General features: G+C 39.7%; 1 protein-coding gene across 2 annotated transcripts in view; it reads left to right on the plus strand.

The window, feature by feature from the left end:
* WARS1 (tryptophanyl-tRNA synthetase 1) overlaps positions 1-25706 on the plus strand; it is a 38852-nt gene that overhangs the window by 10211 nt on the left and 2935 nt on the right. For both annotated transcript variants that reach the window (XM_039536541.1, XM_039536542.1), the window contains exons 2-10: positions 2317-2526; positions 3623-3833; positions 10066-10174; positions 11702-11821; positions 12400-12582; positions 15652-15752; positions 17081-17193; positions 18696-18869; positions 22044-22184. In XM_039536541.1, the coding sequence (XP_039392475.1) occupies positions 2413-2526; positions 3623-3833; positions 10066-10174; positions 11702-11821; positions 12400-12582; positions 15652-15752; positions 17081-17193; positions 18696-18869; positions 22044-22184 (1266 nt within the window). In that variant the 5' untranslated portion in view covers positions 2317-2412. The remainder of the gene's footprint in view (positions 1-2316; positions 2527-3622; positions 3834-10065; positions 10175-11701; positions 11822-12399; positions 12583-15651; positions 15753-17080; positions 17194-18695; positions 18870-22043; positions 22185-25706) is intronic.

Raw genomic sequence — 25706 nt, forward strand, 5'->3', positions numbered from 1 at the left:
GCCTTGACAAAGTTCTTCATCAGACCCAGCTTGATGTGTAAGGGTGGTAACAAAATCTTCCTTGATTCAACAAGTGGTGGATGCTGAACACTTTTCCTCCCAGGCTCCAATGACTGTCAGAGTGGCCAATCTTTCTTGATGTAGTGGGAATCTCTTGCACGACTATCCCATTCGCAGAGAAAACAGCAGTACTTTGTGTATCCAGTCTGCAGACCAAGCAAGAGAGCAACAACCTTCAAATCGCCACAAAGCTGCCACTGATGTTGGTCATAGTTTATGCACCTCAAAAGTTGTTTCATGTTGTCATAGGTTTCCTTCATATGGACTGCATGACCAACTGGAATTGATGGCAAAACATTGCCATTATGCAGTAAAACAGCTTTAAGACTCGTCTTCGATGAATCAATGAACAGTCTCCACTCATCTGGATCGTGAACGATGTTGAGGGCTGCCATCACACCATCGATGTTGTTGCAGGCTACAAGATCACCTTCCATGAAGAAGAATGGGACAAGATCCTTTTGATGGTCACAGAACATGGAAACCCTAACATCACCTGCCAGGAGATTCCACTGCTGTAGTCTGGAGCCCAACAGCTCTGCCTTACTCTTGGGTAGTTCCAAATCCCTGACAAGGTCATTCAGTTCACCTTGTGTTATGAGGTGTGGTTCAGAGGAGGAGGCTGGGAGAAAATGTGGGTCCTGTGACATTGATGGTTCAGGACCAGAAGTTTCATCCTCTTCCTCTTCCTCGTCTGACTCAAGTGAGAATGATTCTGGTGCATCAGGAACCGGCAGTCCTTCTCCGTGGGGTACTGGGCGTATAGCTGATGGAATGTTTGGATAATGCACAGTCCACTTTTTCTTCTTTGACACACCTTTCCCAACTGGAGGCACCATGCAGAAGTAACAATTGCTGGTATGATCTGTTGGCTCTCTCCAAATCATTGGCACTGCAAAAGGCATAGATTTCCTTTTCCTGTTCAACCTCTGGCGAAGATTTGTTGCACAAGTGTTGCAGCATATGTGTGGGGCCCACCTCTTGTCCTGATCTCCAATTTTGCAGCCAAAATAAAGGTGATAGGCTTTCTTAACCATAGTGGTTATACTCCGCTTTGTGATGCAAAAGTCACTTCACCACAAACATAGCAGAAGTTATCTGCACTGTTCACACAAGTACGAGGCATCTCTGCTCACTTTGGCTAAACAGAAATGTGTCCCTTTGCAAAATCAAACTCTGACAAATAAGAGAGCACGACACTGTATGATTTCTAGAGCTGATATAAGGCAATTTGTTCAGCAGAGTGATGTAAGCTTCGTTATGATTGCATCATCCATGACTTCTAGGAATAACATGATGCAATTCATATCATGTATGACGCAATACCAGCTTCAGATTGCATCATTCATTGTTTTGCCTAAAAAGCAAGTACTGTCCAAACCCAGTCATAGATTTATTCATAGATCCAGTCAAAGATGTATTTTAGTCATTTCTGGTTTAAATTGAGATTCCTTCCCTTTATAACTCACTTATCCTCCGCTATTGGCTCAGTATATACGACCCTTGACTTGGGAATAGAATCATAGAATCTATGATTCTATGATTCTATTCCCAAGTCAAGGGTCGTATATACTGACCCAATAGAATATCTTGAAAACTAGAGCCAATCAACAATTTTAAGCATCATTTTCGTTCTCAGTGACCCAGAATTAGTAAAGTTTGACTACATTTATTTCAGAAGCATTTTGGCTGTAGAGCAGTATAATCAGTTCAATGTGAACTTCTGTTTTTGCAAATTGTTAAAGCACCTTCATTGTATTTTTTTGGACTACGGCTAAATAAAGGGGAAAATAAATATTAAAAGGGACAAAGAACAGTTTTAGAAGAAAACTAAAACCGTACCTGAGATATGATGAGCTCAAGATGTGTTTCATTGTTTTGGGGGGTTTTTGTTTGTTTTTAAGATTGTGTGTGTTAATGGGAGAATTATAACGTACGTTGAAACATAAAATGAGCCAGCATAGTTTAGTTAGTGCACATATGTAGATTTAGAGGAACAGTGATTTGATTTGATTTCCTCCAGAGCAGTGCCCATCTTCTAGTTCAAACATCTAAACACCTGCTATGAAACAATTTCATTGTGCTATGTGTCTTTGGTTTCTGAAAAACAGTACTGAAAAAACGAACTCTCCAAACATATTACTTACTATGGGTGAAATTAAATAGTATTATTTCAGATGGGTAGAATAAGAGTTTGAACAGAAGTCTTTAAAATTACAGTAAAATAAAACATATGACCTGGTTATCTCTTTACAGTTCTCCTTCTCCAGTCTGTTGCTGCAGCTATTTTGAATCTGCTGGATAAAATACTTTATATTGTGAATAAAAGGGATAATTTACACTCCTGAAAAAATGGCAGACATTCAGAACGGTGATTCTTGCTCTTCAAGTCCACTCGAGCTGTTTGAAAGAGTGACTGCACAAGGAGAAAAAGTCAGATCACTGAAAGCAGGGAAAGCATCAACGGTAATTTTATTTCATTTGTTGAACTCTTTCTATTTTGCAGCTTAGTTCTCTCTTAACACATTGAACAGTTTTTTTGGCTTGAGATGCTATTTTATATTCCAGTAATAAAATAATATTTTCTTTTAAAAATGTTTTGTCCAAACTTTGGAATTATTAATATAACCTCGTTCAAAATGACCAAAGTTGTTTTTCCTGGAGCAGGAACTGGGAGTCACTAGACTTAGGGTCTAATTCTGCCACTGACTTGCTACGTTGCCTTTCTTAAGTCAATTAGTCGTGTTGCATTTCAGTTTTCTTATCTTTAAATTGTAGATAGTAATACTGACCTTTCTAAACTATTTTGAGATCTTTGGGTGCAAAGCACTGTATAAAAGTATTATCATACCTATTAGGAAATGTGCTTTTCAGTGTATATGCACTGAGGGCCGACTCCTAGTCTTATGGAAGTCATTTGGCAATTTTCTGTTAACTTAAGTGGGATCAGCATTTGGCTCTAAATACCTGACCCGGTCATTAGTCTGTGTGCAAATAGAATTAATTTCAGTAGGTGATCTATTCAAGTGGAACTTGTATAAGAAGTCTTAGCACATGGGAGTGTGTGCATGCATGAGCTATTACAATAACATTCAATTATATAGAACATAAAATAACTGTGAGGTATAAAGAACTAAAACATGTTAAATATAACTACTACAGGAGTATTTCTAGAGTAACTAATAATTTTGTAGCACCTTCTATCTAAGCATATCTACAAACTTTATACTTAAATGAATTAAGCCTCACCACTTCCTTGTGAGGCAGGTAAATGTCTTTGTCCCTGTTTTATAAATGGAAAAGTGAGGCACAGAGAGTGCCTTGAGTGACTTGCCCAAGTTTACACAGTAAATACTTATGATTTGTATACAGGGAGTGTTAAGAAACTGTCCCACCTGCCACTTCCTTTTCTTTTATCTTGGACATTGATCCTGCTTAACTTGAAGCACATGAGTAGCCCCATTGAAGTCAATGCATGTGTGTGAGTGTTTGGAGGAGGAAGCCCGTACTAACACTTTGTCTTAAGCACCGTCCATCTTAAAATTGTTTTTCCTTTGCTCAGGAGGAAATCGATGCAGCAGTGAAGCTGTTATTGTCATTAAAAGTGACCTATAAAACAGCAACAGGACAAGATTACAAGGCTGGTTCTCCTCCAGTAGATTTCTCACCAGTAAGCAATAATGGTCCAATTACTACACAGGATGAGGATTTTGTAGACCCTTGGACAGTGCAGACATCCAATGCGAAAGGTGTAGACTACGACAAACTTATAGGTATTCTACTCTCTCATTTTCAAAAGCACTGTTAGCAAAATGTAACATCTGTAAGATGAGTCTGATTACGCTAATGACTGTAAAAATAGCAAATGTTTTACTACAGCGTTTCTCAAACTGAGGTTGCCACTTGTGTAGGGAAAGCCCCTGGCGGGCCAAGCTGGTTTGTTTACCCGCCCCATCCGCAGGTTCGGCCGATCGCGGCTCCCACTGGCCGCGGTTTGCTGCTGCAGCCCAATGGGGGCTGCTGGAAGTGGCAACCAGTAAGTCCCTCAGCCCGCACCACTTCCAGCAGCTTCCATTGGCCTGGAGCAGTGAACCGTGGCCAGTGGGAGCCGTGATCGGCCGGACCTGCGGACGGGGCGGGTAAACAAACCAGCCTGGCCCTACACAAGGGCTTTCCCTACACAAGCGGCAACCCCAGTTTGAGAAACACTGTTTTACTATGTTTTCTCATTTTGAAATAGAGCCTATGTTGCCAGGATGTTTCACTTTTGTCACTTTGATATTAATGTCACTTACATTATATTCTATTAATGTAGAATATAATAGGGAGAGGGGGTAGGGACCAGTTTCCATTATACTGTATCTTTACACGCTAGTGTCTTTCTGAAGCATTCGTCTTTGGGACTGAAAACATCCAGGGGTTGGTCTCCACTTTGTGAATTTCTGTTTTTAAAATTTGAGCAAAATTCCTTCCATTCTCTTTTTTTTTTTCTTTAAACTTATCTTTCCCATTGATATATTTAATTTCTTTAACACAAGTGCTGTGGTACGTGTTATTTCCTATTAGAACAATATAATTAGAAAGTGTTTTGAAGAGGTTGCACTGTTTTGTAATAACTTTCAGAACATGTGGAGTGGCTGTGGCCATGCCTGAGTGTCTTCCCTGCCCTCAGTTGACCCCCAACTTGATTCCTAGGATGTGGACAGAGAGTGGCCCATGTAGAATTGTTACAGTGGCTCTGAAACCAGGTTCTCATGCTGTTGCACTGTCAGGGTATGTCTACACTACCTGCCGGTTTGGTGGGCAGCGATCGATCCAGCGGGGGGTCAGTTTATCACGTCTAGTCTAGACGCAATAAATCGATCCCTGAGCGCTCTCCTGTCGACTCCTATACTCCATTGCCACGAAAGGCGCAGGTGGAGTCGACGGGAGCGGCAGCAGTCGACTCACCACAGTGAAGACACCATGGTAAGTCGATCTAAGTATGTCGACGTTGCGTAACTTAGATCGATTCCCCTCTCGCCCCCCTCTCTTTCCCTCATTGTAGACCAGGCCTCAGAGCAGTGGTCCCCAACGCGGTGCCCGCAGGCGCTATGGCGCCCACGGGGGCATCTTAATGCGCCCACGTCCTTGCCCCCGGGAGAGCACCCGCCGAAATGCCGCCAAATTTCAGCGGCATTTCGGTGGGGACACCTCTCGATGATGTCGCTTGTCGACGGCAAGCGACGTCATCAAAAGGCGCCGCCACCGAAATTCAGCGGCATTTCGGCGAGTGCTTCACCGGCGCAGTGGTCCTTCGGCTGGCGCCTTCCAGCCAAAAAGGTTGGGGACCACTGCCTCAGAGAGTACATGAGCCACAGCCAGGTTAAGTACTGTTGGAATTGAAGGAATGCAACCCATATAAAGAATGTGCATCTAATTGAAAGCATTTTACTTTTTATTGTTACAATTTGTAAGATAAGAATAATTGAAAGAGGCTAGAGAAAAAAATATTTCTTTACTTTGTGTGTAGTTAAGTTAGTTTCCCTGTTTGTGTGGGTCTGTCACATAGCAACATGAGAGAGAAAAACATTTTAAATAGGAAAAAGGGGTTGTGGAAAAACAAAGTCATCTGGGGGCACCTGAAAAGGCTTTTAACTTGCATTTTGAAACTGATGTTGATGGTGTCCATTTAACATTTTGCATCTCCTTACGTTTTTAACTGTGCAACCTTAACATTGCATTTGTGTGTTGCTTTACAAGTCTGTCCATCCTCCTATGTACTGAGTTTTACTGGCTGCAGCCTACAGAGGAAATAAACTCTAAGGAAGGGAAGATGCAGAGCAGAGAGAATATATTTCTAAATTGGGAGGGGAGAGGTATAAAGACAGATATGTGAGGTGGGAAAGAGAAAAAGGAAAGGAATCATAGAATCTAGAGATTGAAAGACCTTTTATGTCATCTGGTCTGTCTCTAGGTGGTGGTTTTATATTATTTAGCACTTTGCCTAGTCCAGGGAAGGAAACGGAGAAGTGGGGAGGGTAAGAGATCTCTACTGTCATAATCTCTTGATGATTTATGAGTATCAGTTAACTGAAATAACAATGACTGGCATTGAATATATTGTAAATTAGTGATATTAAAGAATAGTGGAGCTTAGTATTAGAACAATGTAATTAGCTTGTGTTGCTTCAGTTGCTTATTGTGTACATACACACACGTTGATTTTTGGCCTGTCATACTGTAATTGTAGATTGGGAAACTTCCTTTAAGTTTCTTGGAAACAGTGTGGGCTTTTCTTCATGAGAATACTGAGCACTCCGTGAAAAGAAGGTAGTTTGTCAGCAGTACATATTAACTTCCTGCTACTCCTTTCTATACAAATCTTAATGTCCAAGATTCTAATAACAAGCAGTTTCCCTCTTCAGGGCAGAGTGAATTTCTGGTGCTATTTCGAAAGTCTATTGTGACGGGTTGGACCCCCCTTCTGAGGTGCCACCTGATGTGCTAGGGTCCCACTGAGCCCACCTGGCCTGCCAGCCTGGGTCCCCCCAACTCTGTGCTGCTGTGTCAGGCTCTCAAGCCTCCTTCCAGTACACACACAGGTAGGAACACGCCCAGCTGTAGAATCATACAGTCTGCGATCAGCTCTCTGTGGGAGGATTCAACTAGAGGATTGCCCAGCACTCCTGTGCCCATACCCTCTGGAGTGTAAATGCAAAATTATATTGTCTTAAGCTCATGAAAATTGCCCCCTCCCTCAACGTGGAGGAAGATATGCACTGTTTTTACCCCTCCCCCTCAGTCATGAATTGCACAAACTGGGTTTTAGAAAACAAAACAAGTTTATTAACTACAAAGGATGAATTTTAAGTGATTATAAGGGATAGCAAACAGAACAAAGCAGATTACTGAGCAAAATAAACAAACATGCAACCTAAGCTTAATTCACTAAAGAAACTGATTACAAATAGTAATTTCTCACCCTAAATATTGTTTTAGGCAGGTTGCAGAGTTTCTACCACTTAGAGTTCCAGGTATTCCTCTTCACAGGCTAGACCCCTGTCTCAGCCTGGTCCCAGTCCTTCCTGTCTCAGCCTGGTCCCAGTCCTTTCTCCCCAGATCAGTTAACAGATCTGTTTACAGCAGTTTTCCTGTGTGGGGATTCAGTGAAGAACCAGTGACCTTGATTAACTCACTCTCCAGCCTTAATTTGAATCTTTTGTTTCCCTGTTTGATTCCCATCCCCCTTCTTCAGTGGAAAAGTACCAGCAGTGTCCAAGGTGGTATTTCGTACCAGGTGACATCATCACATGACCTTGCAGTGTTAAAGCAACCATGAGACAAGGTTTATTTGTAACATCCACAGGAAGGAACTCCAGGAAGATGGGAGATCAGCATCTTCAAAGACCCACTGTCTTTCCTAATGGCCCATTCAGGTTGATTGCATACTGTCTGGTGAGCGTTCCCCAAGTTCACACACAGTTGTAATTGTTACATAGTCAGGTACAGAAATGATACATGCATACAAATTGGATAATTATATTCAGTAAATTATAACCTTTTTCAATGATACCTCACATGACCCATCTTGCATGAAACATATCTTAGTTATGCCATATTCATATCATAACACTATTTCTATGAAAAATATGGGGGCATAATGTCACATCTGTATTCTTCAGCACTATTGGAGATAGCCACCAGTCCCATAATAGAAAGGTAGGGCTGCAAGGGACCTGGTGTACCTTGTCCTTCCCCTGCACTCTGAAGCAGCACCAAGTAAACTTTAGAGCAGGGTTGGCAACCTTTCAGAAGTGGTGTGCCAAGTCTTGATCTATTCATTCTAATTTAAGGTTTTGCGTGCCAGTAATCCTTTTAACGTTTTTAGAAGGTCTCTTTCTATAAGTCTATAATAGACAACTAAACTATAGTTGTATGTAAAGTAAATAAGGTTTTTAAGATGTTTAAGAAGCTTCATTTAAAATTAAATTAAAATGCAGAGCCCCCTGGACCGGTGGCCAGGACCAGGGCAGTGTGAGTGTAGGGTGACCAGACAGCAAGTGTGAAAAATCAGGATGGGGTGGGGTGTAATAGGAGCCTATATAAGAAAAAGCCCCAAATATCGGGACTGTCCCTATAAAATCGGGACATCTGGTCACCCTATGTGAGTGCCATTGAAAATCAGCTCGTGTGCCACCTTCAGCATACGTGCCATAGGTTGCCTACCCCTGCTTTAGAGTGACCATCCTGACAGATTTTTGTCCAACATGTTCTTAAAAACCTCCACTGAGAGGAAGTCCACAAGTTCTTTCCTTGGAAGCCTATTCCAGGGATTAACTATCCTTAAGAGTTAGAAATTCTTCTTGATAGCTAACCTAAATCTTCCTTGCTGCAGATAAAGTCAAGTGTGGAGAACAATTGGGCTCTGTCCTCTTTATAATAGCCCTTAATATATGTGAAGATTTGTATCCAGTCCCCCCTTAGTTGTCTTTTCTAAGGAGTGTATATAGTCTGTTTTTTTAATCTTTCCTCATTGGTCAGGTTTTCTGTGTCTTTGACCATTTTTGTTGCTCTCCTCTGGACTCTGTCCAGTTTATCCACATGCTTGGTAAATCGGGGTACCCAAAACTGGACACAATACTCACATTTACTTTAGACAGAGAAACCAAAGTGCCAAGAAATAAGGTATAATTCAGTGGAATATCCTTTTTCTCACATAGTTGTCTTGAGCTTGCACAGACTTGCATGGCCAAACTGTAGAAACTACATGCAGGTTTCAAGGGCCCTTACTAGGAAGAAATGAAGATTTTCTTCACTGAAGCATCTTGCAGGAAAGCTTCTGTAGGATTTGTAGTTTAAGGAGGGGAGAACTGTGATGGAGGAGAAGCTGCTATATATTAATCTATGAATACTGATAGTAATAATGTCATGAATGCTGTAAGTAATCTAGTCAGTGAGGTAAAGTTACTGTATAAACATAGTGGGATGTTAGAATTTCCTGTATGAATGCATTGATCTAACTTAATAAGAGCACTGGGGGAAGAGACAGGAAAACCGCACACTAGATCTTGATGAACAGCCTCAAGCACAGACTTGTAAGAAAATGGGGCACACTGTTGGCTTCAAGGAACCTGCATACTGTTTTGGCTAAAACGAGGTACTTGGAGATCAAAAGAACAAACAACAGCTAAAAGCCTTTCTCAGAGAGCGAAAGGGCAGTCAGTTATCAGAAGCTGTCTAGGGAGACAGGTTGGCAGAGAGAGAGACTGCAGAGGGAGTCAGAAAAAGTTGGGCCTTTCTAGATCCAAGGAATGGTAAACTTTAGGGAACACCTAATATGTTTACAGTCTTATCTAACTGTTTTTAAGATCTGTTTTCTTTGAAACGCTTTTGTTCTAAATAAATACTTGGCTTAAAGGAGGCTGCTTGGTCACTGTATTAACCACTCTCATTGCTCCCAGAGGGAACAGAATTGTTGGCACTGAGGATAAGTCAGGCCTGCCGAGGTAATCATGGTTAGTACCAGGGATTGCAACCCAGGGCCTAGTGTGAAAGTGGGAGAATCACACAACTCCACTTGGAGGCTAGAGGTCTCAAACATCAGAGAGGGTGCACTTGATCACAGAATATCAGGGTTAGAAGGGAGGTCATCTAGTCCAACCCCCTGCTCAAAGCAGGACCAATCCCCAGACAGATTTTTACCCCAGTTCCCTAAATGGCCCCCTCAGTGATTGAACTCACAACCCTGGGTTTAGCAGGCCAATGCTCAAACCACTGAGCTATCCCTCCCTCCATGTGACCAGGGGAGGTGCGAGGTGCATTCGCCTGCTAACAGTGACAAGAACAAGCAAATGTTTGTATGCTTTTCAAGCACATCAGTTAACCACTACCCAGATTCTTTTTGATCAATGCTTCTGATTTTATATTTCTTTGCCATTGTGCCTAATCAATATGTTCTGTTTAAATCCATGAGCGGGTTTCAGCTAGCAGTGTACATAATTTGTTGTGCATTTGTTCTTTCAGTTCGATTTGGAAGCAGTAAAATTGATAAAGAGCTAATCAATCGAATAGAGAGAGTTACTGGAAAAACACCTCACCACTTTCTGCGCAGAGGCATCTTTTTTTCTCATAGGTGGGTGAGGTTTTCTTTTTGATCCTCTGGTAATACCCAGAGGCAAGTAAACACAGAAATGTATGGATCAGGATACATGCAATTTCCATTAATCTCAGCGGGAGCATCCTGTGTCCAACAGAGAGCCATATTCTACTCTCATTTACACCAATAAAAACTCAGAATAAAGTGCTTGAAATTAATGAAGTTATTCCTGGTTTACAATTTCATCACTGGAAGCAAAACCTGGCTCCCCAAAAGTAGGGGAAGTTTGGGGGAAAAATGCATGGGGAACCCTTGCTGTTTCATCCTCTTACTCAGTCAGCCTTGTATTATGAGAGAAGGCACTTTCTGTGTATGGATTTGTGACTGAATAAATGAATAACATGGAAGATATCAAGTGGAAATACAGTTATGTTAAGAGCATGAGTACTCTTTCATCTCACTGATTTAACAAAGGACAGTTTCTTTTGAAATGTGAAGTCTAGGGAGAAATCCTAGAAGTTCTGAAGTGTCATAGGTCCTCTTGAAGTTAGGTACTAAAAAGTTAAACGCTTTCTAAAAAGTAAATTGCATTTTTATTTTAGCATGATTCATGGCCATGATAGTTGATTTTTAAATTATTTTACCTATGCAAACGCTGTTTGCATTCATTTTAGTCATTAAGGAAAATGTGAGCAAGGTCAAAAATGTGCATTTTTTTTAAATTAGACCATGTTAAGTAATCAGGGGGATACCGGGGTTTTGGTTCAAAAGCTGCCAGTATCAAAGTGTCTGATTCAGCGGTTCCCCATGCACTGGCTTCTCTTTGACTTCAGTGAGAGTTCCACATATGTAGCAACAACAGAACTGGGTTCAGGAGGAGCATTATAAACTCCTCTGGAGAAATAAATCTGCTTCGGCTCCAACATAACTTTCTTTCAAAGTTTTGTGTGGTTGTAGGAAATGAGGGGGGGGGGGAAGGAGTTGGGTTTTTGTTGTGTTGTGTTTTGTTTTGTTTGTTGATAGGGGAAAAGAATGATCATTCCAAGAGTGAACATTTTCAAGTGTTGAACACAGTATAATTTCCAAAGATGGCCATACGCTTAGGCTCCAGTCCTGTATTGGGATATACTGGCGTAGATCTCCATGCTCCTGCAGAGTCCCGATTGACTTCAATGAGACTCAACACAGTCCACATCATTTGATCCCAATAGATATTTGGGGCCTTAATTTGTTATCATACAGTGTCTATACAGGACCTACATTTTTCTATTAAATATTTCTGGTTTGCTTTTTTTTAAAACTGAATCTTTTAAATGTGCTCAACCAATACCTTCTCTTTTTAAAATAACTTTTATGAAGTGTACTATATATTTATAAGACTTTTTTAAGTTACTATATTTGGTTTGTGAATACATTTTGCATTCAAAAGCTTTCACTTTTCTATTCAAAACTTTTACTGTAGCTTGCCAGCTGTTCCTTTTAGAGCTAATTTATTTACCTACATTGGTCTTCTTTGGTTAAATTCTGTAAGTCACACCATGTTTCTTCTGTTTTATTTTCTAGAGATATGAACCAAATTCTTGATGCATATGAAAATAAGAAGCCCTTTTACCTTTATACAGGTAGAGGCCCCTCCTCAGAAGCAATGCATGTTGGTCATCTTATCCCATTTATTTTCACAAAGTAAGTAGCTTCTGCCTCTAAGTTGCTAGTTTATTAAAATATTTGGTTCTCATCTGAATATTGAATAGTATTTAGAGCTATAAAAACTGTACATCATACCCACTATCTATGTTACTTCAGTTGCATATAAAATTAAATGCAAATATCTTGTTAATGAAACTCTTACAGTGGCCTAGTTAAGCAAGTCTGTTGCTGTCCCTACACCAGTGTTACCTCTCCCACATGGCACACACACATTATTCTCCATTCTTCTTTTTCTTGTTAAATAGGTATCAGAGGGAAAAAGTACAGTATGGTCACTAACATAGCAACAGAAACCTTGAGCCTGATTCTCCAATCCCCTGGGTAACTATTTACATCTGTGGCACATGCATGCAAAACACTACTCCTGAGGCGAATGTCTGGAGAACTCTGATTTGGTAGAATTTTCCATCCATTTTAGATTAGCATATGTCCAAAGCAGTGGAGAATCAAGCCCCCTTAACTTTATTACTGCCTGAATTCATTTAAATATTTTGGCTGTGCAACTCATTTGCTTTAAGTTGTTCTACAAAATAAAATATTTTTATTTCTATTAGGTGGCTGCAAGAAATATTTAATGTTCCCTTGGTTATACAGTTGACAGATGATGAGAAATACCTGTGGAAAGATCTGACAATTGAGAGAGCTTATGAATATGCTATAGAAAATGCAAAGGACATCATAGCCTGTGGTTTTGACATCAATAAAACCTTTATCTTTTCTGATCTTGACTACTTGGGGTAAGGGTATAAGAGTTCATAAAACCTCATGATCAAAAGTTTTCAGATCATCTCTGTGATCTTGCAACAGCCAGCAATATAAACACATTGACTAATGTATCTGGATCTGAAACCTTCCAGGCAATTTTTGCACTACTTAACACAATACCTTATTGTCCATGTTTTATAATATATTCTTTGCAATGTATGAACATGTGTGTGTATTTATAACAATATAAAATATACATAATATTTTATATATTTAATATAAGTCTGTAATAAAGAGAATATTATAAAAATAACTGAGAGTACATAGGTGTCCTGGTAACATCAGGACTGAAACTTCATTTGTTTAGGATGCTATCAAAACCTCAGATGTCTTCATAGTCTCATGTCATAGCTTTTTTGGGCTGTGTTCTTTTTCTGTTAGGGATAAACAAGTTATTTTCATGTTGCTCTATGACTATAATAGAACTTATATGGTTAACATTTTAACTTCCAGTAAGGGTGTGCTGCTAATACAAATCCACAAGATTCTTGCAGTTTAAAAAGAAGCAGCCATCATGGTTGCCTGCTTAGAAGGAAGAAACCCCCATAGAAGAGATTGAAACTTTAGAAATCATGGTCCTGATTCTCCTCTCACTTAAACTGGTTAGAATAAGGAACTTCCATGGAAACCTAGGGACACGGGAGTATGCTGTAGAGCCAGCACTTCCCCTTTTTTTCCCTCATGGTATTGGCTCTCACCTTATTAAAGAGGAGGGGAAAACACTGTGCACAATTTGCTCATACCCGCCCCATCCTGCAAATCTTACTTACCTGAGTAGCTCATATCCATGTGAAAATGGTTCCATTGACTTCAATGGGACTAGCCATGTGAATAAAAATACTCACAAGAGTATTATTACAAAACCTTTTTTCTATGTAGAGGTTGCAGGAAATAAAACAAGTTTTGAAACAAGGTGCAAAGGAATATTCTTAAGGCATATATTGTAATAATGGAGCCTTTTTGTTCATTCATTTTTTTAAATTTATATTTTAAAACTTTCTTTTATAAAACAAAAGAACAAAAATACATATATAGGATCAATGCTTGTAGAGATCCAGGCCAGTTTGGGAGCCTCCAAGTCATAAGACTGCAAGTATTTTATATTGATTTAACATTTTAATGACAGTAGAAATGGCATCTAGTTATGAGGAAGAACAAAGCAGCTGAAAAGTTCCAAACTCTCCAATATCAGATTAATTAACAAGATTATGAAATATCTCTAATAAATTAGTTCATTTCTTCCTGCCTGCCAATTTTAAAAAGGAGGGATTTTCAAAGCACTCAGCATTGGCCTAGTTCTGCCCCTATTGGTGTTAATGGTACTCTCATTGACTTCAATGGGAGCAGAGTTAGACCAACACAGACTGCATCTGAAAATTCCACCCATACCATATGTACAGACACACTCATGTTGTACAAACATATTGGAGCATATTTGGAGACCTATTTTAGCCTTGAACAGAAATAGCAGCAATGTCTGCTGAGTGGCAGTTGCTGGGGCTGCAGTATTTCTATATATTCTCATGCATCTGCAGCTATTGAGAAATGTTCCCAAGGGTGTAAGGTTATAGCTGAGTGTCCGTTAATCTTCTTTCCAGGGAAAGTGAATTAAAAATTCATAAAGCTCTATCATCAAAGAACAGGTATATTTTGCTTGTAGTGCATTTTGTAAGCTTGTATATTTAGTACATACGCAAGTGTATGTAGTGTTTCATATCCCGTGTAAAAAGTCTAGAGCTAATGCAAGATTTAAGGGGGAAAAAAATCATACACTCAAGAAATTTAGAGTAAATGTTGAAAAGTTAACATCAAGGCCATATCACTTACGGCAGCAAAAGTTATGTCGCTCAGGGGCATGAAAAAAACACACTCCGACCAATATAAGTTTCGCCAGCATAAGTGATATTGTGACCAGCACTATGTCAGCAGGAGAACTTCTCCCGCCAACGTAGCTACCACCGCTCGTTGAGGTGGATTTATTATGTCAACGGGAGAGTGGCTACACGAGTAATTTTACAGCAGTGCAGCTGCATTGGCACAGCTGTGTTGTTATGAGCTCGCTAGTGTAGTCATGGCCTAACTCTGCCTCCTTGTACCTGTGCTTGTAAAATATCGGCTCTCTTCTTAGAATTATTTGTACAACACAAATTTGAATTTCTTACACAAACTTGTACACAACGAAGTGTGCAATTTTCAAGTGAAACCTGAGGTTTTATGTCTTAATGAGACCTGAAAATCAAGCCAATTTTGAATAAAAATAATTCAGATATATAGATCTTCTTCCAGAAGAGAAGAAGAATCTACTCTTGTATGCTTAGGGAAGGAGGGTCAGTTAGGTGTTCAGATACCATGATGATGATGACCAACATTTTAAAACTATGATAGTTCAGGGAGGGCTTGGTGACTTGGAGGACAGTGTTGGAGGTTTTCACTAGCCTTACCTCCTCCCGCTTCCCTGGAGGAAAAAGAGACTTGGGGTCTCCCAAGATACACCACAGTCTCCCTCTTGGAGAGGGAGGAGATGCATCATAGAAGTCCCTGGCCAGGGTGCATCATAGGAGCTTTAGTCTGCCAGGAATCCCAACCCATGAAGGAGAACAGGGACAGGATGCGTCTGAACCTCAATTCCCATGATGCACCTCACTAGTATTTCCAAATCAAAATATTTTGATTTTTCAGGCATGGGGTTTGTTTGTTTGTTTGTTTTTACAAAAAATTGAAATTTTCTACAGAAAGCAAACACTTCATTTTGTTAAAAACCCACTTTTCCATTGAAAACCAGTTTTGGCAGAACATTTTTGACCAGCCCTACTGACCACTTGTATGTAAGCTTGCAGAGAAAAGAATATAAACTTCCAAAATTATTTAATCTTGGTTTTTTAAAAATTATGTTCTAAATGTACTAATAAATACTAGGAAGCAGTGCTTCTAAGGTGGTCTGACAATCTACCCATGTTGTATAGATGTTATTACAGAAATGTAGTCTACCTTCTTTGACATTAAATTATCTCCCTTTGACTCCCTCCCCCCTTATTTTACAGGATGAGTTCAGGTTACTACAAGAATGTTGTAAAGGTTCAGAAGCATGTTACATTTAACCAAGTGAAGGGAATCTTTGGCTTTACAGACAGTGATTGCATTGGTAAGAGCATGAATATGAGTTACTGGAAAGGACTGCTGTTTGCACTTTGTGTGATACCAAGGGCACCTTGATTGTGTAAACAGACTAGCACCTGCTGCTCATTGGAAAAACTGACAGGAGAAGCACAAATATCAATATTTTGAACTGCTCACGTAGGACATAGTCCTAGAGTCCTTACTCAGGCAAAACACCTTTAGCTACCACTGTAAGTTTTCCGAGTGTAAGGGCTGCTGTTTATGGCCTTGATGTCAATGAAGTATGAAATACAGGAGTTGTTGACGTGCATGCAATGTCCACAGTGTAGAGAGTAATTCGTTGTGTAATTTACTGCTACAACTAATGCCTAATAATAGCACTTCTATTGCACTTTCTACCTTAAATGCATTTTCCAAGTCTGTCTTTTGGTTTTAGTTTGGTTTTTTTTTAGGATAAATTACAGGTTTACTATCTATATTTTTGAGATGGGAAAATAGTCCTAAAGACCTAATTTTCAGAGGTGCTGAGCAGCCACAGCTTCTGTTGCCACAGTTGTAGGTCCTTAACACCCCTCACAATAAGGCTCCAAATGGTTTGGGGCTCACATAGGAGATTAGAACTCAGGAGTTCCTGGCTCCCAGCCCTGTTCTTGAACTACTAGGTCAGGCCTCTCTTGTAGCTTCTCAGAATATGTTGTTACATTCTGGGATGTGATTCCCACATATTGGCTGGGCTCTGGATAGAAAAAAACATGTTTGTTATAAACAGCCACTGTTATTTATGCTCTGTGGGGACACTGAGCACTCTTTTCCAGTTTGGGGAAATCCACCATTTCCCTTCTTAAATTTGGAAAGGGATTTGGGTCATGAATCTCTGTCATGGGGGACGGGCAAGGAGGTAATACACCCCATCTCCTGTGCTCCTCCTGGAGAGGGCAATAGGCATCTTTGGAAGAGTCCGAAGCCTGAGATTTGATGATAGTTACTGTCTTAACTTAGAATGAGTATATTGATGGCAGTGCAGAGCTTTCTTTTCTCCCCATGGCCTGTGAAAGAAGGGAATGAACAGGGGGATTCAGAGATTCCAAGGCCAGAAGGGGCCAGCCTAACGCCCCACCCTCACACAGACTGCAGAATTGCTCGCAGAAGGTGGATTAAAACGTATCTTTTAGAAAGACAGCTATTCTCATCTGGCTGAGCCGAATAATTCACATTTCTATGTGCTGATAGACAAAATACATCTCTATAATACAATTCTTAATTATCTTACTGTAGTATTAAAGATGCATGTGTTGTATGTAATTGAACTGGCAAGGGGTAAATTAAAATGTTCTAAAATGTGTTCTTTCCTAGGAAAAATCAGTTTTCCTGCTATCCAAGCTGCTCCGTCCTTTAGCTCATCATTTCCACAAATCTTCAAGGACAAGAAAGACATTCAGTGTCTTATCCCATGTGCCATTGATCAGGTTAGAAATTATTTTATTTTATTTTGGCATTTTTAAAATGCCCCATCCATCAGACTTTTGTGAGGTGACCAAAAAAATAGAAAACGTCCTTCTCACAGGCAATCTCCTCAGGCAGTAGCTGAGGATATGGATAAGTCTTATACTGTGTCCTGACAGGAATTATACAGGCTGTATCAGCCCAGTAAGCACTTTACTAATTTCATACTGATTCCCATTAGGTCTTCAACCTGTCATGAAATCAGACTAGTAGTCCCTACTGTGCAAGTGTACATGAATGTACTATAGCCACGTGTAACGTGGCTCTTACAGATCTCAAAGCACTATAAAGTCAGTATCATTATCCCTGTTTTACTAATGGGAAAACTGAGCTACAGGAAAGGGAAAGTGACTTCCCCAAGATCACCTAGCATGTCAGCATGGAAGAGCCTGGAATAGAACTCTCATGTCTCCTGAGTCCTCGTCTGGTGGTCTTTCCACTAGACCACACTATATATTACTGATGGGTGGGAATTCCACAGTGTTGCGAATATGCTGAATTCATGTCCCCCTGCAGATTTCTTTGCTTCCCTGCAGAAAAATGTCTTCTGATGAGAAGCAAAGGGAATCTGCAAGAATGGTCATGCCCCCCTTCCCCAGGAGCATGGGCATGTCAGTTTGGGTGCCTGGGGCAGGCAATGGAGACGTAAATCACCCCTGGGGTTGGGCTGGTATGTGTGCATGGCGAGACGTCAATCACACCAGGAGGGGGCAGAGGGGTATATGCAGGTGAACAAGAGAGGCTCTGTCCCTCTTGCTTGCTATTTTCATCTTCAGCCATAAATAAAGATGATGATATTACTACATTCACATCTTATTTATCTCCTTTTACTCTCCAAATCAACAGAATGCAGCGAAAGACAGGAACTGTCTATATCCAACAATATATATGTAAACACACAAAACACAAACATTATTTACTAATATGTCTCTGAACGTTAAATCCGGGTCAGTTAGCCTGCTAGTTGTGAAGCCTTTCTAGCCCTGTATCACACATCCACATTGTCAAACCACTGCTGTTGGCTCCCTTGTTGAAAGTCTTGTTAGAGATCAAGAAACTAACAGGCAGGAAGGCAGCACTACCTACTACATCCTGGAGGAGGTTTCTCTAATTTACAAGCTGTGTATGTTCCCAGGGTACTTTTGATAAGAAACTTACACTGCTCTTGTCCAGAATTTAAGTGTCCTGCTGATAAATAGCAGACTTCTGTCTCCTGGGTAATCAAACTTCTTAATTTTCATAAGTGCCAAGTTCACACAGTTTCTTCTTAAATAAACTGCATGGTTTGTTATGAAAGGATGGGTTCTAAAAAGAAACCAGAGATATCGGAAGGGATTTTTCAAAGGGTATTGGAAATGGGCTATTTTGTTACTGTTTGGAATCTGAACCAGGTGAGTTGTAATCAAACAGTTCCGAACTATGTATATTCAATTTTATTCAAGTCTTTTATTGGTGGTTGTTTTAGGATCCTTATTTTAGAATGACAAGGGATGTAGCACCGAGGATTGGATATCTTAAACCAGCCTTATTGCATTCAGTCTTCTTCCCAGCACTGCAAGGAGCACAGACAAAAATGAGTGCTAGTGACCCCAACACCTCCATCTTCCTCACTGACACACCCAAGCAGATCAAGACAAAGGTAAGAACCTACACAATATGAACATATATGCAGCACTATATTCAATGGAGTAATTTGCTTGAGTGTTACAATAAGCCCTCTTTTTTTGTTTTGTTGACCTTTTTTTTTAAACATATCACATCCTTTTTCCTTTTATAATGTATTCTAATGTACCTTCAAAGATTGATGGAGTGAGACAAACATAACTAACCTAGTCTGATCTTTTGCCCTGTCAGCTATACTTACCAGAATAATATTTAATGTACTAAACATCCTGTTTGTTCATCTGGTGTCTGCAGAGCTTTGCCATAAGAATAAGTCTGTCTATGTCCTGTCTCTACAAATACACCGCAGGTTTCTGTAATTTTAAAGATTGACAACCTGTGATGTAAATCAAACGAAGAGCTCTTGTTCTCTGTTGACTACTCCATGGCACCGCATACCACCGTGTTACACAGTGACAGTTGCTAGGCAGGCCAAGCTTTCACCGCGGCTCAGTGGATCTGCTGTGGCCATGCACTTCTCCAGCTAATTAGTTTGTGAACAGAAATATTACATTAACTTTTTCTTTGGTTTTAAAAAGAGTATCTATCTCCTCTCCAGTGCATCCCCATAACTACTCTTAATTCTAAAGAAAATCAGGCATTCATAATGACAGGAGACTAAATTAGACTAGGTTTGTTGCATGTGACATGGTGCACTGTGGAATTTGTATAAAGAATGAGTCATCTTTAGAATATTCTGAAAACTTTACAAAGTTAGACAAGAGGAAACCTGACTTTTAGGCATATGATACCCTTGATTTGGGGGTTGAGTATCTACATGTAAGTAAACCTTCTTGTACATAGAAAGTTGAGTGTTCAGAAAAGGAGTGTTCAGCCCATGTATAGATTGGTGGGGGTCACTGAAGGTCAAAGCACAGGAAAGATTTGTTGTGTCTTGTAGCTGGTTAGGCAGCATTCCTAATGTGTTTGACAAACTGTCACGGAATGTAGCAGCTAGGATCTTTGGCATGGTTTTTTTCTGTGAACAATTAGTATCCCTCATATGAACTGCTGGGTGTGTCTTGAGGAAGCAGCATTTGTTTAGCATTGTGTCCTCTTGCATTTGTGTGTGAAGAATTCCACAATTATGCAGAGTTTTGTTTTGAGTAGGTAAATTAACTCTTCTGTTTTATTGGGAGAGGGGAAAAAACTCTAATCCAATAGTGATATTCATTTAAATACAATATTGGTAGTTTACCTCCAGTCTCTTGGAGGGTATCAAATATACTCTAGTGGCAATTCAAGGTATTGTAAGCCAATAAATCCTATTTCTGAACCCAGTAAACTGGTTGAAACAATAATTAAAGGTAGAATTATAAACACCAGATCACAATATGATAGGCATTTCTTCTACAAAGGAAAATTGTGGCTTAGAATAGAATTTTTATAAAGGAAAACTAATTCATATTCATTTAAACTTTCAAAGGCCTTTGAAAAAGTCCATTCCAAGAGGCAATTAAGAAGTCATGGAGAGAAAGGCAAAATACTGTCTGTTGATCAAAAACTGGCTAAGAGACAAAACAGAGTAGGAATAAATGGCAAATTTCCATCATGGCAAAAGATTAACATCAAGGTGCCACAAGATTCTGTACTGGAACTGATTTTTAATAACTTTATTAATGATCTCGAAAAGAGTATGAGCAGTGAGGTGGTAAAACTTACAGATGGCACAAACTAATTAGGTTAGTCAAGACTGGAAGACTGAGGAGTTTGAGAGGGACCTAACCAAGCTAGGTGAATGGGCAACAATATGGTACATTAAATTCGTTGCTGATACATGTAAAGCATAATAATCTCAACTACTTATACATCTAACTGGATTTTAAATTAACTTCATCAGCTCAGGAAAAAGACCTTCGTTATTGTGGACAGCTCAATGAAACCCTCTGCTCAATGTGCAGAAGCAGTCAAAAAAAACAAACAATGTTTGCATGCTTAAGGAACGAGGGCAAGAATTGTATAGAATATATCCGTATATGAAACAACGGTATGCCCTCAGCTGGAATTCTGCTTTCAGTACTAGTCATACCTTCTTAGCAAGTATATTGCAAAATTAGATGAGATTCAGAGATTGGAAACATGAATGATTCAATGCATGAGAAAATTCTCATTTGAAGAATCAAAAGATTGGGATTATTTGCCTTACTGTGGAGGTGCAGAGGAGTGGGGATGTGATAAAAGTATATAAAATAATGAGTGTTCTAGAAAAGTCAGATTGTGAGCTGCTGTTCAGCCTGTCTCATAACACAAGAACAAGAGGACATTCCATGAAATTGGAAGGTGGCAAATTCAAAATTGATTTTAAAAAAATGTTTACGTTTTCAGACAATGAATAATTAGCCCATGAAACTCATTGCCCCAAGATATCATTTAAGATCCAGCTCTTAGCAAGATTCAGATATGGATTAGACATTTATATGACTAAGAATACCGAGTTATAGCAAATACAGTAAATCCCAAACAGGATTTTGTCTGTAAACAGAAGAAAATGAAAAAGGGCAAATAGCAAAAATGAAGGTGCTGAACCCTCTCTCTTTCCAGCCTTGGCCGTTATTATCTTCAGCTCCTCTCTTCTCCTTCTCTTGTCGCTCTTGATAGTTACTAAATCCTACCAGTTTTATTCTCTCTCTCTAACCTCTCTAAAATCTGTCTGCTCCCCTCCATTCTCCTTCAAAGTTAATTTCTCAGTGAGGTATAGGATATACCTAACAATGTTGCTGTTGTTTGTATGAAGATGGTTTTGTGCAATAATAATAATACATAGCCTTCCTTTCAAATGGTGACAACTGCAGCAGAAAGGACTAGGTGTTCTTAATGAAAATCTGGGTAGATTCTTTATGCAACTTAATTAGACCTAAGGGACCGGTTTATGAGTTGATTGTATGCATTATCATCTTGTCCTGCTGCTCACAGCTTGTCACTCGCCTAGTCATGTCCTCCTATTACCTTCTGCATCAGGATCAGGCTTCTTGCCTCGCCTTTAAGGCTCTGCACAAATCTGCTCCTGCTTGCACCTCAACTAGTCTTTAAGGTAGATTTTTTTTTCGTATGTAATGTTGACATAAATGCTTATGGCCCTTCCATATCAACTGTTTATAGTGTAATCTCCATTAGACAGAAGTTATACCATCAAATAATTATGTTGTTCTAGATCAACAAACATGCCTTCTCTGGAGGTAAAGATACTATTGAAGAACACAGGAAGTATGGGGGTAACTGTGAGGTAGATGTCTCTTACATGTATCTCACCTTCTTCCTTGAAGATGATGACAAACTTGAACAAATGAAGCAGGTAAGGAGCCAACTTAGAGATAATTACTATTTGTCTTTTCATGGGGAGGGATCCGGCTACAATCAAGACCTCCTATTTGAACCTCCTCATGGAAGATATCCATGGTATAATGCTATATCCTCCCTTTTTATGGGTTTCTCTATCCTAGTTCAACCCTGCGAATGATCAAGATTTGTGTGTGATGGTTGTGGCATTCTCTCCTCACATTTATCACTTTCTTTTTCTTTTAAAAAAGTGAGGAAGGACAAACCCCCTATTTTCATGGGGTCTTGTGTAGGAGGATCTCTTCCCTCCCTCTACCTCTTTTTAAATGATGCTACTTTGTTTGGCTTTTTTAATCTATTTTCATAAAGCTTTAAGTAGATTGTTCATATTAACCCTATTTATGTAGTGTGCAATGTCTCTAAACCCTTTGTAGCTTTTAAAGCTAGTGAAAAGTTTATTTCAGATGCTGATAGTCCTTATAGATGAGCACAACTTTTGACATGTTTATATTAGGGCTGTCGATTAATTGCAGTTAACTCACGTGATTAACTCAAAAAAATTAACAGTGATTAAAAAAATTAATCACACTGTTAAACAATAGAATACCAATTGAAATGTATTAAATACTTTTGGATGTTCTTCTACATTTTCAAATATATTGATTTCTATTACAATACATAATACAAAGTTTAAAGTGCTCACTTTATATTATTTTTATTACAAATATTTGCACTGTAAAAATGATAAACAAAAGAAATTGTATTTTTCAATTTACCTTATACAAGTACTGTAGTGCAATCTCTATCGTGAAAGTGTAACGTACAAATGTAGATTTTTTTTTTGTTACATAACTGCACTCAAAAAACAATGTAAAACTTTAGAGCCTACAAGTCCACTCAGTCCTACTTCTTGTTCAGCCAATCACGAAGACAAACAAGTTTATGGGCGATACTGCTCCCTGCTTCTTATTTACAATGTCATCTGAAAGTGAGAACAGGTGTTCGCATGGCACTTTTGTAGCCAGCGTTGCAAGGTATTTACATGCAAGATATGGTAAACATTGGTATGCCCCTTCATGCTTCAGCCACCATTCCGGAGGACATGTTTCCATGCTGATGATGTTGGTTAAAAAAATAATGCATTAATTAAATTTGTGACTGAACTCCTTGGGGGAGAACTGTATGTCCTCTGCTCTTTTTTACCCACATTCTTCCATATATTTCATGTTATAGCAGTCTCTGATGATGACCCAGCACATGTTGTTTGATTTACGAACACTGTCACTGCAGATTTGACAAAATGCAAAGAAGTTACCAAGTGAGATTTCTAAAAATAGCTACAGCACTCGACCCAAGGTTTAAGAATCTGTAGTGCCATCCAAAATCTGAGAGGGATGAGGTGTGGAGTATGCTTTCAGAAGTCTTAAAAGAGCAACACTCAGATGTGGAAACTACAGAACCCGAACCACCAAAAAAGAATATCAACCTTCTGCTGGTGGCATCTGACTCAGATGATGAAAATGAACATGCATCGGTCCGCACTGCTTTGGATCGTTATCGAGCAGAACTCCTCATCAGCATGGATGCATATCCTCTGGAATGGTGGTTGAAGCATGAAGGGACATATGAATCTTTAGCGCATCTGGCATGTAAATATTTTGCAATGCCAGCTACAACAGTGCCATGTGAATGTCTGTTCTGACTTTCAGGTGACATTGTAAACAAGAAGCGGGCAGCATTACCTCCTGCAAATGTAACCAAACTTGTTTGTGTGAGCGATTGGCTGAAGTAGGACTGAGTGGACGTGTAGGTTCTAAAGTTTTACATTGTTTTATTTTTGAATTCAGGTTTTTTTGGTGTACATAATTCAACATTTGTAAGTTCAACTTTCATGATAAAGAGACTGCACTACAGTACTTATATTAGGTGAATTGAAAATACTATTTCTTTTGTTTTTTACAGTGCAAATATTTGTAATAAAAAATAAAGTGAGCACCATACATTTTGTATTCTGTGTTGTAATTGAAATCAATATATTTGAAAATTTAGAAAACATCGAAAAATATTTAAATAAATGGTATTCTATTATTGTTTAACAGTGCAGTTAATCACATGATTTTTTTTTTTTACTCGCTTGACAGCCCTAATTTATATATAATGAAGTCCACACTAAAGATCTCACTAATATAAGTAGTTTCCCTCTAAAACCTACCTCACAAGAACTCCTCATCCTGGGATTGGTGGCAGGGCCCACTCACCCCTCTAACTGTAAGGGTCATTGATGGGTCTAAGCGGCGCATGTGTTCTTTGGAAAGCAGTACTTTCACTCACCACTGAAAGCGACTATCGTTTGTTGACTTTCCCCACTCAGAATAGCTGTAAGAAAGACCAGGAGCTACCAATTTCTCTTTAGCTCTCCCCACACAACTTACCCTGAACAGGGAAGGAAGCAGAGTTGAGGAAGTCGTTGATCCCCTGGGAATACTGCACCCAAGTCCTTGTGTGTTCCAGGAGCACAGTGGGACACACTGTCTGAGTGGTTTCCTGAAAATCTCCTAGCACTGCATCAGCAACAGCAGACCTCTCCCAGTGCTAGTGCACACATAGACCTTCTGCTAGGATTTTTGCCACCATGCTGTCTCAGAACAAGGTTAGAAAACATGGTGGCAAAAATACTTCAGCCAGCCTAACACTAATGGAGCTGGCACCAGTTGTAGTGAGATAGTGGGAGGCTTTCAAAGAATGGTCATTGTAGATGCAGCTTCCTAGCTGAGTGAAACGTCATTAAAAGATTAAAAGTCCACTGAAATGCATTGGAATAATTACACTTCTTAAGGACAAAATGTACTCATTGGGTGTTGGCAACAGCTGCAGCTTGAACAGATACCAAGAAATGGCTTAAGGGGAGATGAGACCAAACTGTTTTCATTACCACTTCAAAACCAGGGCTGAGCTCCCCTAAGCCACAGCCACAGTTTTTAACACAGTGAGGAACAGTTTGGTCGTGTTTACATTTGCAGCTAAGCTATTTAACAGCGGTGCAGTTGAATGAACTGCCAGCAAAGCATATGTTTCCTAGTGTGGACAGAGACTTTCAGTGCCATTCAGTATAAACAGGATCCACTATCCATGTATAGATTCTCTATTAAACCCTGTGAAAGGAAAATAACAGTTTGTATATGCTGTTGTGAAATACAAGATGGCTACTAATACTTTTTCTTTAAACTGATCTCCTCGGGAGGAAAAAATGGTTTCCTGTAGCTAATACAGTAAAATCTGTTTTATCCAGCACTTCACCAGCCAGAAAGCTCTATAAACCAGCATTTCTCATCTTCATTGAAATTCCAGTTTATAGTCCGGTTGGCATGGGGCCGACGGGGTGGGGGCGCAGGCTCGGGGGGGGGAGTTTGGGTGAGGGACTGGGGGTTGCGGCCTGGGAGGGAGTGCGGGGCGCGGGCTCTAGAAGGAGTGTGAGTGCAGGAGGGGGCTTGGGGCAGCGGGTTGAGGTGCAGGAGGAGGTGCAGGGTGCCGGATCTCC

Source organism: Mauremys reevesii, linkage group 4 (genome assembly GCF_016161935.1).
Source record: "Mauremys reevesii isolate NIE-2019 linkage group 4, ASM1616193v1, whole genome shotgun sequence".
NCBI classification, from domain to species: Eukaryota; Metazoa; Chordata; order Testudines; family Geoemydidae; genus Mauremys; species Mauremys reevesii.